At 38.3% G+C, this 23,572-nt stretch overlaps 1 protein-coding gene across 1 annotated transcript in view; it reads left to right on the top strand.

Moving 5' to 3' along the window:
* The first annotated feature begins 227 nt into the window (after positions 1-227).
* LOC112654825 (uncharacterized protein C3orf20 homolog) overlaps positions 228-23,572 on the top strand; it is a 107,561-nt gene continuing 84,216 nt past the window's right edge. Inside the window, exons 1-2 of the mRNA XM_049093932.1 lie at positions 228-282; positions 22,761-22,860. Of these exons, the coding sequence (XP_048949889.1) occupies positions 22,790-22,860 (71 nt within the window). The 5' untranslated portion in view covers positions 228-282; positions 22,761-22,789. The remainder of the gene's footprint in view (positions 283-22,760; positions 22,861-23,572) is intronic.

Raw genomic sequence — 23,572 nt, 5'->3', positions numbered from 1 at the left:
CTAGAAGTTGAATTGCTAGGTTAAAGAAGATAAAATATCGTTAAGGCTTACATATGTTTTTGTTTGTTTGTTTGTTTGGGTTTTTTTTTATGATAGTCACAGAGAGAGAGAGAGAGGCAGAGACACAGGCAGAGGGAGAAGCAGGCTCCCTCACCCTCCTCCTTCCTTTTTTTCTTTTTTTGGCTCATGTCAACCAAAACCAACATTCTCATGTACCCCAAGATAGCAATTTACCTGTTGTCATCCACTTCTCACTGTTATCCAAGATCTGCTTAGAAAATGGTAAGATCCCTTTACCATCCAAATTAGGGTCTACTCTGATGAGCAACCACAGTGAGAATCACTTACATTCCCTGAATTTGGAAACTTTCTCCCAGTCATCCTCTTAGTATGACCTTAATCAAAGCCAGGCTTTTAAGTTCATGAATGCCTAGTCAAAGTTTTCAAATGCATCTCCTCTAACCCAGTCTTCCTTGATATCTCCACTTTTTTTTTATAAATTGTTTATAAAATTGTTTATAAATTTTATAAATTGTTTATAAAATATAAAAGTTATATAATTGTTTATTCATGAGAGACACAGAGAGGCAGAGACACAGGCAGAAGGAGAAACAGATTCCATGCAGGGAGCCTGACATGGGACTCCATCCCAGGTCTCCAGGATCGCCCCCCCCCCCGGCTGAAGGCGGAGCCAAACCGCTGAGCCACAGGGTCTGCCGGTTATCTCCACTCTGCCCGGTATCTCCACTCTTACACCTGGGAGTTTCTTCTGGTTCTGAGAAACTACCTTTAGGTCGGCATGGTCTTCCATCACAAAAACATACCAACTTGGATAAGAAACTAAAGCTTCTGTGTTAAAAGACAAATATTGTTTCTTAAACTGTTTAAATGTTATACAGGAGACTTCTCAAGGAAGATTATGGTTACAAAAATCTAGAAAGAATACAGTCTATCCCCAAATGAGGTTGTAAAAGGGATAGGATATGGGTTGTTGGGAAAAGGGAACCTTGTCATCCCTTGAAATACAGACATAATGTAGCTAGCTGCTGTGTGGCTCAGGGAGTGAGTAAGAGTTGGGGCTGGTTGCCCTGGGTCTAATAGATTTGCTTTTCATAATCTTTTCGTCATAATCTAAGAACTTTAGAAACTGTTGAAAGTTTCTACTTTTAGAGAATGTGCTTTTAGGAGTCAGGTATCCCTCCAACACCTCCCCATGCCCTATAATTAAGGAATAGAATTTTATTATTAAAACTGTCTCACTGGATTGGGATAGGTATTGAGGAATATGCATATGCTAAGAACAAGCTCAGTAAGCATGGCAAAACAGCAAATAGGAATGAAGTAAGTCATGAGGTATCCAGAGGGTTCAGCATGAAAATGTCCAGGAATCCAAATAGGTGGGTAGAGTCAGTGATAGGCAGTTGAATGGCAAGCAGATAATCTGTGAGAAAGGAGCAAAGTCTTAGTCATTAAGGGGCAAGACTGAAATCCCAAAGTGAGAGTCTGGGATTACATTATATAACCCTTAGGAAACTGGGATAGAGTTTGTTCAGTCTTCTCTAGTCTAGAGTTAGGGCTCTCATGATCCGGTTCTCATGATCTGGATGATGAAACTGAATGTGATTTGTTAGTCAGGAGTCTTTAAGCTGTAGGTGACAAGAGCCCAACTCACACTAGCATAAGCAACAAGAGAATTCTTTGCTAGTGTACTGGGGGCAGCTCACAAGATTAAAGGGAGAACTGCAGGAGCAAAGATCCAAGGCAGGATGGTGGGAAGCAACACTTGCAGAGATTCTTCTCTGTCCATCTCTGCTTGACTAAATTCTACAGTTAGGCTTGCTTTACACAGTGAAGGAGGATAGTCACTGCCAGCCCTAAATTCACATACTCTGTGTCTAGAAATAAAGTGCTTCTTTTCCTCTAGTGTCCATGAAGTAGACAGGAACAGAACCCAAGTCTGCGGACTACCAATAAAATGTTCTCTCTTGAGAGATGGGATCTCGAGACTAGGGGATGCTGACGAAGCTCATCTGTAGGTCTGCAGTGTGTGTAGGATTCTTAAAAGTCCTCTAATACTTCAGAAGTCATCATAGGGATTTAATTCCTTGGGTAGAAGATTTGGTCCCATTTTAGTGCAAATCTCCTGAGGAGGAGTAATTCTTAAGCTAATTACTTATATTTTATATGAATGGATTTGGGTTCTTTTTTCTTTTTTAAAGGTTTATTTATTTGAGAGAGAGAGAGAGATTGTGTGTGTGTGCACGCTCAAGCGCTCAAGCATTCAAGCACAAGCTGAGGGGGCAGATGGAGAGGGAGAGAATCTCAGACTCCCCACTGAGCATGAAGTCCAACTAGGGGCTCAATTTCATGACCCTGAGATCATGAACGGAGCCAAAACCAAGAGTTGGTAACTCAACTGACTGAGCTACCTAGGTGCCCCTAGATTTTAGTTCCTTTTTTAAGTAGGCTTGGGTAGACTAATGGCTGAGCAGGATTTATATAATGGGTAAATTTTTAAATATCCCCTTTAAGTTAATATTTGGTCGTGTTGTTGTTATTTCAAGGTTGGATCTTTCAACATCCTCATTCAAAAATGGAAATTCTGAAATGGAAGACAATCCTCAGTACTGCTGTGAAAAGACTACAAGAAGCCATCATTCAAATGTAGGGAGCCCTCTGCAATTTTTTTTTAAGATTTATTTATTTCAGAGATAGAACAGGAGAGAGAGAGTGCACACACACACACACATACAGAAGGGGAAGGGCAGAAGGAGAAGGAGAGAGAATCTCAGGTAGACTCCCCGCTGACCGAGGAGCCCCACACTGGGCTGGATCTCACAACCTGAGCCCAAACCAAAAGTCAGATGCTTAACCAACTGAGCCACCCAGGCACCCCTTCAATCTTTAGAATTGTATACTTTTATGAGGTATATGATGGGTAGATAGGCAAGAAGAGGTGCAAAGCCTGTGGGACCCTGGGCAAGTCACTCTGTCAATTTGCCTTGTATCTGTAATATGAAAAAAATGCATACTTGCATGCACACATAAACCCCTCTTTTCCTAGTAACTCACAGAAATAAATCACTGCAGTATACAACTTTATCCATTAGTCAGCCTTGTCAAGTGACCAGTACAGAATCCTATGTGAAAACAGTAGAGAGGAGAGAGAGAACAAAAGAAGTCAGGGAAAGAAGTGCCCACAATAGGAAAAGCTATTCTAAAGAAATATGAAACTAGTCCCTGTGTTCAAGAAACATGTCACCTAAACAAAGAAGAAGAAACATGTCATCTAAAATGAGAAACTAACCATCTCAGCAAGTTGTCTAACAATCAGCAGAGGATAAATGAAACAATTAGGATAAGAACCAGAGCAAGCATTGACAAAATATCTACTCTGGAACTAGACAATGGAGCTGATGCTTTTCATTTGTTATCTATACTACTTAGAATAACCCCATGAGAGAAAGGCAATTATCATCTCCATCTTACAGATGAGGAAACTAATGTGCCAGGAAGTGTGGCTATTTGTTGGGAGTCATACAGATAGAAAAAGGCAGAGCCAGGATGAAACCCAGGTCCATCCAAAGTGCACCGATGTTCATCAACCATGCTTTATTTTCATTCCAGTTTTCCACCTGGCCTTTGGTGTGAAAATAACCACTTATGCTTTGTGGAATGTCTTTTAAATGTGATACATGCTTAGTATTTAAAATACTTATTTAAGGGACACCTGGGTGGCTCAGTCTGTTAAGTGGTTGAGCATTTGCTTTTCAGCTCAGGTCGTGATTCTGGTGTCCATGTCCTCCATGGGGATGGAGCCCCATGTTGGGTGTAGAAATCATTAAAAAAATAGTAATAATAAACTTTACATAAAATAAAACAAAATAAAATTACATACAAAAAAGTAAATTGCAAAACGAGAAATGTTTAGATCAGAAGAAAATACATTTTAATACTGTTGATAAATCTAAATTGTTAAGAGAGATCTTGTAATGTGAAATTCTTTATTAGATTTTTCTAAAATACTGGCTTTTCCTGCTCTGGACAGGAATCAAACAGCTTGTGCAAGGACTAGGAAAAAAGTGACTGCAATCATCTGACTCAGTCTCTTTGATGGTGTCTTTCTTTTTAAACCCCTTTAAGGAATGGGAAAGACAGAGTAAGCCCAGAGCCCGGGCCTTGGTTAAGATGTTAGATCTTGTGCTGAAAATTCCTGGTGATTTAATAACAAAGAATAATTTCTAGTGAAATTTAATATTGAAATTAGTATTTAAATTTTTAAACTTTGTTTCACTGAAATTATTCTTTATTGGTTGAATCACCAGGGATTTTTACATTTAAATTAGTAAATTTAGGGACCCCTGGGTGGCTCAGTGGTTGAGCATCTACCTTCAGCTCAGGACGTGATCCCACAGTCCTGGGATCCAGTCTCACATCAGGGTCCCCTGCATGGAGCCTGCCTGCTTCTCCCTCTGCCTGTGTCTCTGCCTCTCTGTGTGTCTCTCATGAATAAATAAATAAAATCTTTAAAAATAAATTAAAAATAAATGAATTAGTAAATTTACTATATTGGTAGATTTAGTATCTAAATTTACATCATATTAAAATTATTATTTTAAAACACCTATGCTTAGGGGTGCCTGAGTGGCTCAGTCAGTTGAGAATCTGACTCTTGATTTCAGTTCTGGTCATGATCTCAGGTTTGTGAGACTGAGCTTCACATGGAGCTCTGCATGGACTGTGGAGCCTGCTTAAAATTCTTTGTCACTCTCTGCCTCTCCTGGCTCCTGTGCACTTCCTCTCTCTCTCCCTCAACTATGCATAGTATATAAATTAACTTTTATTGTGCAGTTATCAATGTTTTGTTTTAAGATTTCTCCCCCTAGTTTCTATAACTGGAAAAATCTTTCCTCATGCTAAAATTAGATAAACCTACTCTATTTTTAATTTCTTTTTTTTGCATTTAGTTGGAAATTTTGTTGTGTGTGGTATGAAGATTCTAGCTTTCTTTCTTCCATGCTAGTAATTATTGAGTGCTAATAATAATAGCTAATGTTTATCGAGTGCTTGTCTTATATAAGCCACTACACAAAGCAATTTACATGCCTCCATAAGTCACTGCTTTTATGCCACGGTCAGAAAGCTAGTGAATGGCGGAGCTGCTATATACTCTCAGATTTGTCTGATACCAAGGGCTGAGCACTATCATCACTCTGGAGCCACATATTGAATACATTCTGTGTTATCCCCTGATTTGAGTTCTCAACTTAATCATACCTTCAGTCTTACATACATTAAAGTCTGCTTTTGAGCTGTCTATTCTATTTCATTGATCTGCCTAATTGAGTTTTCATCTATCTCAAGAATTCAGATTATACAATATGAGAGAGACAAGCAGAATGTTAAGAAAGGGAGCTTGAAGCCAGCCAAATTTATTGGGCTACAATCCCAGCTCCATCCACGCATGTGATCTTGGGACAGGCATCTAATTTTCTCTTTGCCTTATTTTCCTCATATGTAAAATGTAGTTCCTCTAACTACCTTCTAGAGTAGTTGTAAAGCTTCCTAGCACATTCAAAGAGGATGTGCTTGGAAAGGAATGAAGAGGCATTCAATAACTGTTAGCTATCACCATCTTAATAATATCTGATACAACGAACTTCCTCTGGTTACTATTTCAACATCAAAAACAGCTTAAATAATTTCACCAATTTATTCTTCCAGGTGAACTTAGAATTAGTTTTTCAAGTTTAAAAAGACCTCAAGTGATAGGAGCAGGCACTGTATTTTAGGGGTGGGGGGGACTTATAGGTAGTATAAGAACTCCCTGTACTTTCCACTCAATTTTTCTGTGAACCTAAAACTGCTCTAAAAAATAAAGACCAGGGGATCCCTGGATGGCTCAGCAGTTTAGCGCCTGCCTTCGGCCCAGGGTGTGATCCTAGAGTCCCAGGATCGAGTCCCACGATGGGCTCCCTGCATGGAGCCTGTTTCTTCTTTCTCCTGTGTCTCTGCCTCTGTGTGTGTGTCTTTCATGAATAAATAAATAAAAATCTTTTAAAAAATAAATAAAGACCAAAGCAAAAATTGAAAGAAAAAAAAAACTTGGAGTCAGAACATCTAGATTCATTAGTCAATGGCGTGGGATCTTGTGTAAGTCTCTTGAACTCCCTGAACCTCTGCTCCTTTAGTCATTTAGGGATAATAACATGTCTTCTGCTTACCACAGCAGGTAGTTGTGACTCAGTATATATAAGCGTACTTTGCAGACACTGAAGCACTAAGCAAGCAAAAACCATTTTTTAATAACCCAGTACCGTCAGAAGTGGTTTATTGAAACAAGCCTAGAACCAAGAAGAGATGGCTTGGCAGAGTAGATGGAGGAGGTGAATTTAGCTGGCACACAGCACCAAGGATGAGTATGGTGCTGTTATACATCACCCATAGTAATAAACTATGTTAAAGGAGTGGTTTTTTAACAGTGAGAATTGCTAATGTTGGTAGAAATTCATTCCCAAGGCATTTATCATATACAGAATCCAAGCTTTAAAAAGAACTCGTGTAATTTTACAGTGTGTGCATTACAAAGCATTTCTGCAAGAAAATCAGCCAAATTATAACATCCCTTGGTTCCCAGGGTAAGAGATAGAGCATGTAGATTTAAAAAATGATTGCTGGATGAAATGCAATTTTAAGCAAATCAGAACTATTGGCATTTGTACCCTACCAAATTTCTATCACATTTGCTCAACACAGAACATTGTAGAAGTTTAATATCAAGTCAGACCTAGGGAAATTAGAGAAGAAAGAATCTTCTGTAGCTCCATTGGCAGGTGCCAAATAGACTCTCTTTTCTTATCACTGGAAGACTAGTCTGACAAATGTAGTGAACCCTCCCATCCCAGACCAGATCCCAAAGTGCTCCTTACAGCAGAGCACATCCTCCACAGTGGAGCCTGAATCAGATCTCTGGGCTGTGACTAGTGAAGGTCTAGTCTTCTGATTTTATTCATATTTACTATTATGGCATGGTGGTACAAAAGCATTAGGCTAGGAATCCCATGCTTGCTTCTAGCCCTGTCCCTGCCGTTTCTTATTTGTGTGACCTGGGGTACAAGAGGCAATGTCTGTAAAGGTACAGAGCTTGAGCTTTGTAGTTCACAAAAATTTCATGCTCCCATTTGCCAACCGTGTGACTTGGGGCACTTATTCTGCTTCTCAAAGCTTTACTTTTCTTATAGAAGATGGAGGTCCTACTAAAATGTACCTCATAGGGTTATTGAAAACATTACATGAAATCATGGGGTTAAATAACTTAGCACAAACTGTAGAATATAGTGATTGTTTGATAAACAGTAACCATTATTTAGGATTTATCAATTCCTTTTTCTGTGCTTTGGCTCCATCTGTAAAATGGAATGAGACATTGTTCAAGCATCCTTCAGTTCTTAGAGTCAGTGAATGCCCTCACTATATTGAATTTAGCTTAGATTCCTAGGCAGTTTTGATTTGAGATGATTCAAGATGTAGTTACCTTTCTATTCCAGCCTCTCTCTTAAAGTGGTCCAGATGCCAGAGGGCTGGGATAATTGGGTAACTTCTGACTTAGAGAAGGATTCTTTTGTAAGCCCCAACAATGACTTTTCCTGGGAATGACCAATCACCCAAAACTTCCAAGAAACCTTTTATGCAAATATTAGGGCTCCTTTGTTGAACTAATCAATTTGGTGATAATTATCACCTGCTGGAGAATCCAGAGGTCAACTTCTGACCCTCAGGCAAGAGGAAAGCAAAATCACCCACTGCTAGTTTCTTGAGAAAAGGCAGAGAAGGGCAGCCTTTTGTTGGGAGAGAGGCTGGTTTGTCTTTACACAATAACCAATACTCCTTGTCTAGAGTCTTGTTAAAGGGATTAGAAAAGGAAGCACTTACTACTTTTAAAGGAGTTATGAGGAACTTCCCCAAATAATGGTTGCCCACTGGCATTCATATAAAGTAGGAGATTTTGCATGAGAGTTTTTTGCACTATAACTTTGTATCTTGATTTCTGGCCTTGCAGGTAAGGAGGGGGAGCATGCCTTTGTTTTCTCCCAATGTTTATAACTATTTACACTTTAGAGGCATACTTACCTTTCTTAATAATCTGAAAGGTCCATTTGTAGAGAGTTACAGAAAAATGGAATCATGTTTCCGCATTGAATGAAAAGGGCCAAGATGTGGGCCGGGTTAATGGTCATTAGATTCAGGTTTTCAATTGGTTTATACATGTGTGTTGTTAGGCTGACATCCTGCCAGCGTTTGATGCTCATAAATGGAGTGGCATATGTGTGTTCTATGTGGAGAAGAGTGGCAATTTATAATTGCTCTTTTATGAGAACAGAGGAAGGAGAAGGAAAGCAAAACAAGAAACAAATGGCAAGAGAAACCAGTTGTTTTAATCAAGCATTTCCATTTTTGAGTGGTAGATCTGGTCTTTGCCCAACCTCCTGGCTCTGGTTCCTTTCTCACAGGACTTGCTGAGAAGTCCCCCACCCCCCCTTCTGAGAGGGGCAAGCAACCCTTGCTGGTTGCTAGGGACTCCCATCCCCAGCACCTCCTGTGCCAACAGCACTATGGCTATTATACCTCTCTCTCCCTCCATTACTCAGCTCTGTTATTCCCAATTACTTTTTTTCATCATCATAAATGTACTCTTTAGTCCTCCCATCTCCTATTTCACCCACCCCGCCTCACCCCACCCCTCTCTGATAACCGCCAGTTTGTTCTTTAGAGTTAAGAGTCAATTTTTTTGGTGTGCCTCTCTCTTTTCCCTTTGATTGTTTGTTTTGCTTCTCAAATTCCACATATAAATGAAATCATATGGCATCTGTCTCTCTGATTTATTTTACTTACCATTATATTCTCTAGCTCTATCCATGTTGTTGCAAAGTAGATTTCATTCTTTTTTATGGCTGAATAATATTCTGTTATGTATATACCACATATTCTTTATCATCTACTGATGAATGGGCTGCTTCCATAATTTGGCTATTGTAGATAATGCTGCAATAAACGTCAGGATGCATGTATTTCTTTGAATTAGTGTTTTTGTATTTACAATTTATAATTTGTATTTGTAAATACCCAGTAGTGTGATTGATTCCTGAATCATAGAGTGATTCTATTTTTTTAATTTTTTGAGGAACCACCATACTGTTCTCCACAATAGCTACACCAGTTTGCATTCCCACCAACAGTGCATGAGGCTTGCTTCTCTACCACATCCTGTCAACACATGTTGTTTTTTGTGTTTTTGATTTTAGCCATTCTGACACATATGAGAATCATGGTAGTTTTGATTTGCATTTTCCTGGTGATGAGTGATGTTGAGCATCTTTTCCATGTGCCATCTGTATGTCTTAATTGGATTATTTGTGTTTTGGGTATTGAGTTATATCCTTTCTTTATAGATTTTGGATACTAACCCTTTATTGGATATGTAATTTGCAAATATTTTCTCCCATTCCATAGGTGGTCTTTTAGTTTTGTTGATTGTTTCCTTTGCTGTGCAGAAGCTTTTTATTTTGACATAATTCCAATAGTTTATTTTTGCTTTTATTTCTCTTGCGTCAGGAGACATAGCTAGAAAAATGTTGCTATAGCCGATGTCAGAAAGATTACTACCTGTGCTCTCTTCAAGGATGTTTATGATTTCAGATCTTTAATACATTTAGATCTTTAATAAATTTTGAGTTTATTTTTGTGTATGGTATATGAAAGTCATCCAATTTCATTCTTTTGCGTGTTACTGTTCAGTTTTCCCAACACTGTTGAAGAGACTTTTTTCCATTGTATATTCATTCCTCCCTTGTCAAACAAGGGAGGAATGATATATATATACATATATATATACACACACACACACACTATATATATATATATATATAGTATACAATATATATATACACCACATATATATACATATATGTATATTGTATACTATATATATATGTATATATATATATATATATATATACACCACATCTTCTTTATCCATTCATCTATGGATGGGCATATCAGCTCTTTCCATAGTTTGGCTATTGTGGACATTGCTGCTATGAACATTGGGGTGCATGTGCCCTTTTGGATCATTATATTTATATCTTTGGGGTAAATACCCAATAGCAAAAAATAATAATAATACCCAATATCACAATTTCTGGATTGTACAGTAGATCTATTTTTAACTTCTTGAGGACTCTCCATGCTGTTTTCCAGGGTGGCTATACCAGCTTGCATTCCCACCAACAGTGTAAGAGGGTTTCCCCTTTCTCTTCATCCTCACCAACATTTGTTGCTTCCTGATGTGTTAATTTCAGTCATTCTGACTGATGTGAGGTGGTATCTCATTGTGGTTTTGATATGTATTTCCCTAATGCCGAGTGATGTTGAGCATTTTTCGTGTGTCTGTTGTTTATTTGTATGTCTTCTTTGGAGAAACATCTGTTCATGTCTTCTGCCCATTTCTTGACTGTATTATTTGTTTTTTGGGTGTTGAGTTTGATAAGTTCTTTATAGATCTTGAATACTAGCCCTTTCTCTGATATGTCATTTGCAAATATCTTCTCCCATTCTGTAGGTTGCCTTTTAGTTTTATTGAGTATTTCCTTTGCTGTGCAGAAGCTTTTAATCCTGATGAAGTCCTTGTAGTTCATTATTACTTTTGTTTCCCTTGCCTTTAGATATATGTCTAGCAAGAAGTTGCTGTGGCTGAGGTCAAAGGCGTTGCTGCCTGTGTCTCTTCTAGGATTTTAGTGGATTCCTGTCTCACATTTAGATCTTTCATCCATTTTGAGTTTATTTTTGTGCGTGGTATTAGAAAATGGTCCAGCTACATTCTTCTACATATGGCTGTCCAATTTTCCCAGCACCATTTGTTTATGAGATTGTTTTTTTTCCTTTGGAAATTCTTTCCTGCTTTGTCAAGATTAGTTGACCATAGAATCTGGGTTCTCTCTTCTCTTCCATTAATCTATGTGTCTGTTTTTGTGCCAGTACCATACTGTCTTGATGGTGATATTATAAATTTGTAATATAGCTTGAAGTCTGGCATTGTGATGCTATCAGCTTTGGTTTTCTTTTTCAACATTTCTCTGGCTACTCAGGATCTTTTCTGGTTCCATGCATATTTTAAGATTATTTGTTCTAACTCTGTGAAAAAATGTCAATGGTATTTTGTAATGTAACTTGTAATCTGAAATTGTGTTACTTCCAGTTTTGTCCAATTGCTTATTTTTTTTAAAGAAAATTTAAAAAGTGGGGCTTGAATTCATGACCCTGAGATCAAGAGTCACATGCTCTACTGACTGAACAGTTAGGTGCCCCATCCAATTACTTATTTTTAATCCCTTAAAAAATTTCCTTTTAGGGGATCCCTGGGTAGCTCAGAGGTTTGGCGCTTGCCTTCAGCCTAGGACGAGATCCTGGAGAACGAGGATAGAGTCCCACGTCCGGCTCCCCCTCATGGAGCCTGCTTCTCCCTCTGCCTGTGTCTCTGCCTCTCTCTCCCTTTCTCTGTGTATCTCATGAATAAATAAATAAAATCTTTAAAAATAAGTAAATAAGTAAATAAGTAAGTAAGTAAATAAATAAATAAATAAAAATTTTCCTTTCAGCATAGCTCTTCTCATACCCCAAATTCTACACTCAACCAATAAATGCACAAGTATGCATACATACACCCACACATACGCACAGACTAATTTTTCCAAACACTCCAAGACCCTTATTGAGAGATGCCAGCTCAATTTTAGGAATTTTCAAGTGCACCCTAAAATGAAAACCACTGAGGATTCCTGTTTGAATATGCTCTGAATCTGAAGGGACTTGCTGAGGGCCACCTTAGATATTCTTTTTATCCTGTTTCTGAGGTTTGTTTGTTTTGCATTCCACTCTCTACCCATGTTAGAAATGCCCAAACTGCTAACTCTTCTCTGAGAAGGTAGCTCCCACTTCTCCTAGTTAGAGTCCTGACATTTCTGATTATTCTCAAGTGTTGGTCATGGATCTGCCCAATTCCATCCCCACATTCTTTCTTTTTTTTAAGATTTTATTTATTTATTCATGAGAGACACAGAGAGGGGTAGAGACATAGGCAGAGGGAGAAAAGCAGGCCATGCAAGGGGTCTGAGGTGGGACTCGATCCCGGGACTCCAGAATCATGCCCTGAGTAGCTGGGACCAAAGAGTAGACGCAAAGCCAGTCTCTGGCTGTTAAACAGGTGATGTTGGGCTCCAAGACAGCCAAGGATGTCTTTAGTATATGACCTCTGCTTTCCCATCCTGATTCCGGAGTCTTCTTTTTTTTTTTTTTTTAAGATTTTATTTATTTACTCATGAGAGACACAGGGAGAGAGAGAGGAGGAGACAGAGGCAGAGGGAGAAGGCAGGCTCCATGCAGGGAGCCGGATGTGGGACTTGATCCTGGGTCTCCAGGATCATGCCTTGGGCTGAAGGTGGCATTAAACTGCTGAGCTACCTGGGCTGCCCTGGAGTCTTCTTCTAATGCCATGTTGCCAACAGCTTCTACTTGGCATGCTTGGATGCACGAGTGTATGAACACACGTGTGTGTGTGTGTGTGTGCACGCATGTGAGTATATATGTGTGTGCATACCTGTGTGTGCATATGTGTTGAGGGCAGGAAACTGGGTAAGAAGTAGGAAGGTCTGCTTCATTGGCTGACCCTCAGATACAGAAAATGTGAATCTGCATTTTATACTATGGCCACAGCTCCTATAGCCCCTGACAGTAGGAATATGAGGAGCAGTCTCATGAAGTGAAGAGAGTAGAGAATTTGGAGTTGATATGAATGACATCGCATCCTGGCTTTATCGTGTAGATACAAAACTCAGGCACTCTCTAGAATGAGTATAGATAGCACCTATCTCTAGGAATGTATGAATTTTGCCCATGGAAGATACCTAGTGAATATTTACGAATGGTTTAATGAATGTTCCAAGGGAGCTACCTTAATTTCAGGGTCTCTGTCTGAAATGTAGAACATAGATAGTTTCATATTTACCTATCCTTTCTTTCTACCACCTTATTATTAATAAACATATATGTATATGTTCTTCACCAAATTGTAAAAAAGAAACAGCTAGTATATTTAGAAGGCATGCTAAATACTGGGATCTATGCCTAGAGGTCTGTGTGCATCAATTAACCAGAGATTCCCTACATTTCTGTGAGGTATTGTTATTCCCATTTTGCAGAAGAAAAACAACACGACTCAGAGGAATTTAGTATTTTGTATACTTTTTATACTTCCAAGAGGTAGCACCAGTGTTTACCTCAGGTCTTGTCCAAAGCCTGTCCTGTATTGTGCTGTTCCTATGGGGCTACTTACTAGTCCTGCATTTGCTGCAGCCTCTAGTACAGTGTTTCATACACAGCAGATCCTCAAGAACTGTTTAAAAATGGTAGGCACACGGGACACCTGAGTGGCTCAGCCATTTAGCGGTTTAGCATCTGCCTTTGGTCAAGGGCGTGATCCCGCAGTCTCGGGATTGAGTCCCGCATCGGGCTCTCTGCATGAAGCCTGCTTCTCCTCCCTCTGCCTATGTCTCTGCCTCTCTCTGTGTGTGTCTCTCATGAATAAATAAATAAAATCTTTTAAAAAATAAAAAATATAATAAAAATGGTAGACACTCAATAAACATTTGACTGAGGATTTCCAAATCCAGCTGTCCAGATCTAAGGAAGCCTACTAGATTGACAGTAGTAAAGTCACAGCCATTTACGCACCCTCCAGCCCTTGATAAGATCAGGAAATAGCTAGTTCTTGAATTTTTCTTTTCTTTTTAGGTTTATTATTTATTTGAGCGAAAGAGTGTGAGAGCAGGGAGAGGGGCAGAAGGGGAGAGAGAGACAGAAGGGGGAGAGAGAGAGAGAGAGAGAGAGAGAGAGAGAGAGAGAAAGATAGAGGAGCAAACTCCCTGCTGAGTGTGGAGCTTACCATGGGGCTTTATCTCAGGACCCTGAGATCATGACCTGAATCAAAATCAAGAGTCAGATGCTCAGCCAACTGAGCCACCCAGGTGCCCCATTGAATTGTTTTCTCTTGAACAGAAAAGCAGAGGAAGCAAAGCTTAAAAAAGAAGGATTCAACAAACAACTCATCCTATGCCACTATAATGATCCAAAAGATATGATAAACGTGAACCACAGTTCCAAAGTTTCTCAATGTTTCTGGCTAGAGCTGCTGAAGAGAAAGCCCAAGATGCCAACGGTCAAAGAGGCTGACCCAGAGATGAAGAAGTTCCATTATGCGCTGGTAGATGGCTCCTCTCTGACCTAATATCCTTTTGACATTCCAAGGGGAAAAGAGGATGGAGGGAGCGAGCCAGGCATGATGGAAGGGAGTGATGGGTAGGGTATTTCTGTCTCAGCAGAAAATCACATTGGAAAAGGAAGTCAGGTTCCTTATGGTTTATTCAGTCTTTTTCTCCCAAGGGTCCACATGTCTCTTTTACAGACATACAAAGAGTCCAATATCTAAAAAACTAAAGGATGCAAGACTACCTACAATAGCTGAAGCTGAGGAGGAAGATGAGGTCCATTCATTCAGCATCTCACAAACGCCTAGGGTTGCCAAGTTTTCTCCTAAACTTCAAGTCTCCAAAATATACCTGAAAAAGAATCTACTTGAATATAAACTCCTTGCTTCTGAAATACTGCATGAACTTGGAGAGATATTGCAGAAATATGCAGAGTGTAACCGTATATACCCTGCAGGAATTGTAAATCTTATGAATTACAGTTGGCATGATCTTATTGAAGGTGCTTATGAGTGTGCAACCAAAAATTCAATCAAAAACAGTGCCTTGCAAGGAGATCCCAAAGCGACCCAAATCAGCAGCTATTCAAGGGAGGAATATCATAAGGAAAATCATCTTGTGAAAGTAAAGAAAGACCACCATGTTCCATCTGGTAAGTAGAAGTTATTAGTTAGTTTTATAAATAATCATCCAGGTTTTTTAAAAAAAGAATAAAAACAACAAGTGAGTGAGATATTGCCAAAACATTATATTAGTGATACTTGGTTTGTGTTAATAATTTTAATGTGTATTAGTGAAAGTCAGGAGAAAGATAACAAAAATTTATAATGCTTTCATTGAAATTATCTATTATACTTCTTGTGATATGAACTCTCTGTCTCAGGGGATCCTACAAATTCTTTTACTGTGGCAGGGTCCAACAGAAATATGATGCTATCCACATACATAATGTTTTTAGTTAATTTTATTTAAGGTATTTTTTTATTTTTTTAGATAGAGGGGTGGGGGAGGGGCAGAGGGAGAGAGAAACCCAAGCAGAGTCTGCCTGAGCACAGAGCCCGAAACAGTACTTGATCTTACAGCCCTGAAATCACAACCTGAGATTGCCACCTGAGCCAAAACCAAGAGACTGTGCCACCAACTGTGCCACCCAGGCACTGCATTAAATTAACTTTTTATCTTAAGGTGATTATAGACCCACATACAGAGAGATCCCATATGCCCTTTACTCATTTTCTCCATATGACATCTTGTAAAATTGTAGTTCAATATCACAACCAGGATATTGACACTGATACAGTCCAGATTCAAAATATTTCCGTCAAGGTAAGGATCATTCATACTGTCCTTCTGCAGCCACACCCACTTCTCTCTTTTCTCCACCCCCTTTTTAATCCTGGCAACCACTAATGTGTTGTCCATTTCTATATTTTTGTCATTTCAAGGATATTATATAAATGGAATCATACAATATATAACTTTTGGTGATTGCCTTTTTTCAATCAGCTTAATTCTCTGGAGATACATCCAGGTTGTATATACTTGTAGTTTGTTCTTTTTATTGTTTAGTAGCAGTTCATGGCATGAATGTACCTGTTTGTTTAATCATTTGCTCCTTGAAGGACATCTGGGTATTTTGGTTTTCCCCCCCATTTTTTGGCTGTTTTGAAAGCTGCTAAAACACTCATGTATAGGAATTATGTAAATACAAGTTTTGATTTTTCTTTCATAAATGTCCAAAAGTACAATTACTGGGCTATGTGGCAATTGCATGTTTACTTTTATCTGAAACTTTCAAACTGTTTTCCAAAGAGGCTTATACTGCTTTACATTCCCACCAGCAATGCATGAATGATACCATCTTTCCATATCCTCTCTTGTGTTTGGATATTATCATCATGTTTTATTTTAGTCATTCTTAGAGGTATGTAGTGGTATCTCCTTGTAGTTTTCATTTGCATTCCTTTTTTTTTTTTTAGATTTTATTTTCAAACAACCTCTACACCCAACAAGGGGCTTGAACTCACAACTCCAACAGTCTCATGCTCCACCCATTGAGCCAACTAGGCACCCCTAATTTGCATTTCTTTCATGGCTAAAATATTGAATATTTGCCATCTATATATCCACTTCAGTGAAATATCTTTCATTTTTTTTTTTTTTTTGCTCATTTTCTAATTGGATTATTTGCTTTTTGCACTAAGTTTTGAGAGTTCTTTATATATTCTAGGTACTAGTCCTTTGTTGTATATGTGCTTTGTAAAAATTTTCTCCCAGTGTCTTTTCAACTTTTTAATAGTGTGTCTTTTGCAAAGAAAAATATTTACATTTTGATGATATCCAATTTATCAAAAGTTTTCTTTATGAATAGTATTTTTGGTATCAAGTCTAAGAATTCACTGCCTACCCTTAAATCCTGAAGATTTTCTCCTTATTTTTTTTCTAGAAGTTTTATAGTTTCAAATTTTACATTTAAGCCCGTGACCCATTTGGGGTTACCTTTTGTGTAAGATGTGAGACCTAGGTTGAGGTTCATTTTTTGGCCTATGGATGTCCAATTGCTTCAGCATCACTTGTTGAAAAATGCTCTTTCTGCCATTGAATTGATTTTGCATTTTTCTCAAAAATCAGTTGGGCATATTAATGTGAATCTATTTCTGGGTTCTCCTTTTGTTTCTGCTCATTCTCATTCATGTTCTCTTGACTCCCTCTGAATATGATTATTTTAAATTTTGTGTCATACATTGTATTTGAAAAATTATTTTTAAAAATAATTTGAGGGCTAGATGAAATTATCTTCAACTGGAGGTGATTGGAAGCAGGGACTCAAACAGATGTTTGTATACCAATATCATAGCAGTATTATTCACAATAGCCAAAAGGTAGAAACAACCCAAATGTCCATTGTGTATGGACGTGTATATGGATAAACAAATTATAGTATGCACACACAGTGGAATATTATTCAGCCTTAAAAAGGAATGATATTCTGATACAGGTTAAAATATGGATGAACATTGAAGACATTATGCTAAGTGAAATAAACCAGAAACAAAAGGACAAATATAATATGATTCCACTTATATGAGGTACCTAAAGTAACCCAATTCATAGAGACAGAAAGTAGAATGATGGTAGCAAGGGGCTCAGGGGAAGGGAGGATAGGGAGTTATAACTAAATGGGTAGAGTTTCAGTTGAGGAAAATGAAAAATTTCTAAAGATGGTAGTGATGGTTGCATAACAATGTGAATGAACTTAATGCTACACAATTAAACACTTAAAAATGGTTAAAATGGTAAATTTTATGTTATGCAAATTTAACCACAATAAAAATATTTTAATGGTTAAGTGGTAAATTTTGTTGTGTATATTTTACCACATTACAAAAAAAAGGGCAGGAGAGGGGGAAAATATTTGCAAGTACCAACCCTGAGAATGTTAAAAATAATAATAAAGCCTTAGGGGTCTGAAATTTTTCCTGATAATGATTTTAGAAAACTTGATAGGGAAATATGAGTCACTGGTACAGACATGCAATTAAAAAAGGATGAGGAGGGATCCCTGGGTGGCGCCGCGTTTTAGCGCCTGCCTTTGGCCCAGGGCGTGATCCTGGAGACCCAGGATCGAATTCCACGTCGGGCTCCCGGTGCATGGAGCCTGCTTTTCGCTCTGCCTGTGTCTCTGCCTCTCTCTCTCTCTCTCTCTCTGTGTGACTATCATAAATAGATACAAATTAAAAAAAAAAAAAAAAAAAAAAAGGATGAAGAACCTCACCAGAGCTTAGCACTATATTGTGAAGAGTACTGGTAGACCCCGTTTTTATCCCCAGAGTGTAGCTTTATCTTTAGGACTTAAGATTTTTCACTTTGGCTTCTATTGTGTTGAATATATACGAGCAAGTTTCAATGTAGCAAAAGAACTGATATTTTAAATATTACAATCATATTAGTCTATAATATTTTACAGATCATAGAGATCTTTCTAGCCATTATCTAATTTAGTTGTCCAGACACCCCTGTCCAGGATTTCTGTTTCACTAAGGAGAAAACTGAGATGCCAAAGGGTCAACTTGCCCAAAGTCATACAGTTTCAGAAAGAGCCATGATCTCAACCATGGTCTTTTAACTCCCAGTGTAGGGTCCTTTCTGCTACTTTATCCCTAACTCTTATTCTGCTATCATATGAGAGATAATAATTTTGACAAGGAGAATAAATAGTAGTGGCAGCTGTCTCTACAAGACCCCTCTGAGACAGAGAAGTAACCCAGTGTAGTGAGTAACCTTTGCTCCTAGGATTCCTGGGTCCAAATCCTGACTATCTCACTTACTACTTATATAACTGAACACATTTCCTAATCCCTCTTTGCCTCAGTTTCATTTTCTGTGACGTGGTATTGCAAATTGTACCTCCTTCCAGGGTGGTTCTGAATATTAAATAAGTTAACACTAAAGCACTTGGAAAAGTAACGAAGTATGGTAGACACTACTTTTTTTTTTTTACACTACTTATTTTTTTAAAGTTTTTATTTAAATTCCAATTCAGATAAAACGTTGTATTAGTTTCAGGTGTACAACATAGTGATTCAACACTTCCACCCATCACCCAGTGGTAGACACTACTTATATGTTTGTTATTTTATTATTATTATTATTACTATCTTCATTATCTCATGATCCTCAGAGTAACCCTTCAGGATGTTCATATTATAATAGGTTCCTGATGGTTCATGAAGCCCAATACATTTGCTTTAACAAGATAGTTCTAGCAATACAATTTTTACTTTTTAAGATCAGGTGATTGCTGTTAATTAAGAGATTGAAAGGCTCTGTAGCAATGGTTCTCAGAGTGCGGTCCCTGAACCAGTGTATCAACATCACTGGGAACTTGTTAGAGCAAGTCCTAGCAAATTTTCTGGTCTTAATCTAGACTTATTTGAATTCCTCATCTGTAAAATGAGAATGATTAATGATAGAACTTTGTTGAAAGAAATAAATTATATAATGCACATAATGTGCTTAGCATAGTAGCTGGGATATAGTAAGTGTTCAATAAACATTAGTCATAGTTATTTTGTACATTCTTATCTGTTGCTTATCATCTCATCATTATAATTATAATATCATTATAATTTTCTCATCTTTTAAATTGAATTAAATTTTATTTTTATTTTTTAAAATCTTAGATGTAGCCTATTTGCTATGGGATCCTGGACTTGTGGACTTCTCAATTCATATATAAAGTTTGAAGCTACTATGAGTTTTGCTCTCTTTTCAAAATACCCGTTAGTATTTTGTTTTTAGACAGCTTTTAAGGTCTAGTTTTTCTCTATAGGAAAATTTTCTTCATAGACTAATGAGATTTCTTGTTTTAGATTTATTTATTTATTTTTATTTTTATTTATTTATTTTTTTTTTAAAAAAGATTTTATTTATTCATGAGAGACATAGAGAGAGAGAGAGAGAGGCAGAGACACAGGCACAGGGAGAAGCAGGCTCCATTCAGGGAGCCGGACGTGGGACTCGATCCCTGGTCTCCAGGATCATGCCCTGGGCCGAAGGTGGCGCTAAACCACTCGCTGAGCCACCCAGGTGTCCCCTTGTTTTAGATTTAAATTTAGCATAAAACTTAATAAAGATACAAAGAAGTCTTGTGTCCATGTAGCCTTTTTTTAAAATGTCTTTACCAGCAACAGGCTGCTATCCTCCAGTTGCTAAAAGAATAAATGAAAATAAAACATGAATGTTTTCTCAGTAGTTCTCATGTGGAAGGGCAGTTCTTAGGACAAAAACATTAAAACAATCTTTTAGTAAATCAAGAAATTATGCAGAGGAATTTTCAATTTAAAAAGCTGTTTCATTTCCAGAGCAAATAAAAATATTTAATGGGTCATGGGTCATTATGGGTTCTTATAGAAAACTTTGCTAATGCCCTGGTAAGAATATTAAAATATTGACAACTGATTTTTGTGTTGATGATGACCTAGAAAAATACTCACTTTCTCTTCTCTTTTCCCTCTCCCCCCTCAACTTCCTCCTCCTTCCTTTTTTTCTTTTTTTGGCTCATGTCAACCAAAACCAACATTCTCATGTACCCCAAGATAGCAATTTACCTGTTGTCATCCACTTCTCACTGTTATCCAAGATCTGCTTAGAAAATGGTAAGATCCCTTTACCCATCCAAATTAGGGTCTACTCTGATGAGCAACCACAGTGAGAATCACTTACATTCCCTGAATTTGGAAACTTTCTCCCAGTCATCCTCTTAGTATGACCTTAATCAAAGCCAGGCTTTTAAGTTCATGAATGCCTAGTCAAAGTTTTCAAATGCATCTCCTCTAACCCAGTCTTCCTTGATATCTCCACTTTTTTTTTATAAATTGTTTATAAAATTGTTTATAAATTTTATAAATTGTTTATAAAATATAAAAGTTATATAATTGTTTATTCATGAGAGACACAGAGAGGCAGAGACACAGGCAGAAGGAGAAACAGATTCCATGCAGGGAGCCTGACATGGGACTCCATCCCAGGTCTCCAGGATCGCCCCCCCCCCCGGCTGAAGGCGGAGCCAAACCGCTGAGCCACAGGGTCTGCCGGTTATCTCCACTCTGCCCGGTATCTCCACTCTTACACCTGGGAGTTTCTTCTGGTTCTGAGAAACTACCTTTAGGTCGGCATGGTCTTCCATCACAAAAACATACCAACTTGGATAAGAAACTAAAGCTTCTGTGTTAAAAGACAAATATTGTTTCTTAAACTGTTTAAATGTTATACAGGAGACTTCTCAAGGAAGATTATGGTTACAAAAATCTAGAAAGAATACAGTCTATCCCCAAATGAGGTTGTAAAAGGGATAGGATATGGGTTGTTGGGAAAAGGGAACCTTGTCATCCCTTGAAATACAGACATAATGTAGCTAGCTGCTGTGTGGCTCAGGGAGTGAGTAAGAGTTGGGGCTGGTTGCCCTGGGTCTAATAGATTTGCTTTTCATAATCTTTTCGTCATAATCTAAGAACTTTAGAAACTGTTGAAAGTTTCTACTTTTAGAGAATGTGCTTTTAGGAGTCAGGTATCCCTCCAACACCTCCCCATGCCCTATAATTAAGGAATAGAATTTTATTATTAAAACTGTCTCACTGGATTGGGATAGGTATTGAGGAATATGCATATGCTAAGAACAAGCTCAGTAAGCATGGCAAAACAGCAAATAGGAATGAAGTAAGTCATGAGGTATCCAGAGGGTTCAGCATGAAAATGTCCAGGAATCCAAATAGGTGGGTAGAGTCAGTGATAGGCAGTTGAATGGCAAGCAGATAATCTGTGAGAAAGGAGCAAAGTCTTAGTCATTAAGGGGCAAGACTGAAATCCCAAAGTGAGAGTCTGGGATTACATTATATAACCCTTAGGAAACTGGGATAGAGTTTGTTCAGTCTTCTCTAGTCTAGAGTTAGGGCTCTCATGATCCGGTTCTCATGATCTGGATGATGAAACTGAATGTGATTTGTTAGTCAGGAGTCTTTAAGCTGTAGGTGACAAGAGCCCAACTCACACTAGCATAAGCAACAAGAGAATTCTTTGCTAGTGTACTGGGGGCAGCTCACAAGATTAAAGGGAGAACTGCAGGAGCAAAGATCCAAGGCAGGATGGTGGGAAGCAACACTTGCAGAGATTCTTCTCTGTCCATCTCTGCTTGACTAAATTCTACAGTTAGGCTTGCTTTACACAGTGAAGGAGGATAGTCACTGCCAGCCCTAAATTCACATACTCTGTGTCTAGAAATAAAGTGCTTCTTTTCCTCTAGTGTCCATGAAGTAGACAGGAACAGAACCCAAGTCTGCGGACTACCAATAAAATGTTCTCTCTTGAGAGATGGGATCTCGAGACTAGGGGATGCTGACGAAGCTCATCTGTAGGTCTGCAGTGTGTGTAGGATTCTTAAAAGTCCTCTAATACTTCAGAAGTCATCATAGGGATTTAATTCCTTGGGTAGAAGATTTGGTCCCATTTTAGTGCAAATCTCCTGAGGAGGAGTAATTCTTAAGCTAATTACTTATATTTTATATGAATGGATTTGGGTTCTTTTTTCTTTTTTAAAGGTTTATTTATTTGAGAGAGAGAGAGAGATTGTGTGTGTGTGCACGCTCAAGCGCTCAAGCATTCAAGCACAAGCTGAGGGGGGCAGATGGAGAGGGAGAGAATCTCAGACTCCCCACTGAGCATGAAGTCCAACTAGGGGCTCAATTTCATGACCCTGAGATCATGAACGGAGCCAAAACCAAGAGTTGGTAACTCAACTGACTGAGCTACCTAGGTGCCCCTAGATTTTAGTTCCTTTTTTAAGTAGGCTTGGGTAGACTAATGGCTGAGCAGGATTTATATAATGGGTAAATTTTTAAATATCCCCTTTAAGTTAATATTTGGTCGTGTTGTTGTTATTTCAAGGTTGGATCTTTCAACATCCTCATTCAAAAATGGAAATTCTGAAATGGAAGACAATCCTCAGTACTGCTGTGAAAAGACTACAAGAAGCCATCATTCAAATGTAGGGAGCCCTCTGCAATTTTTTTTTAAGATTTATTTATTTCAGAGATAGAACAGGAGAGAGAGAGTGCACACACACACACACATACAGAAGGGGAAGGGCAGAAGGAGAAGGAGAGAGAATCTCAGGTAGACTCCCCGCTGACCGAGGAGCCCCACACTGGGCTGGATCTCACAACCTGAGCCCAAACCAAAAGTCAGATGCTTAACCAACTGAGCCACCCAGGCACCCCTTCAATCTTTAGAATTGTATACTTTTATGAGGTATATGATGGGTAGATAGGCAAGAAGAGGTGCAAAGCCTGTGGGACCCTGGGCAAGTCACTCTGTCAATTTGCCTTGTATCTGTAATATGAAAAAAATGCATACTTGCATGCACACATAAACCCCTCTTTTCCTAGTAACTCACAGAAATAAATCACTGCAGTATACAACTTTATCCATTAGTCAGCCTTGTCAAGTGACCAGTACAGAATCCTATGTGAAAACAGTAGAGAGGAGAGAGAGAACAAAAGAAGTCAGGGAAAGAAGTGCCCACAATAGGAAAAGCTATTCTAAAGAAATATGAAACTAGTCCCTGTGTTCAAGAAACATGTCACCTAAACAAAGAAGAAGAAACATGTCATCTAAAATGAGAAACTAACCATCTCAGCAAGTTGTCTAACAATCAGCAGAGGATAAATGAAACAATTAGGATAAGAACCAGAGCAAGC

The sequence above is a fragment of the Canis lupus genome, chromosome 15 (assembly GCF_003254725.2).
Source record: "Canis lupus dingo isolate Sandy chromosome 15, ASM325472v2, whole genome shotgun sequence".
Taxonomy (NCBI): Eukaryota; Metazoa; Chordata; class Mammalia; order Carnivora; family Canidae; genus Canis; species Canis lupus.
The sequence above is the reverse complement of the archived record's forward strand: the minus strand, read 5'-3'. Positions and strand labels throughout refer to the sequence as shown.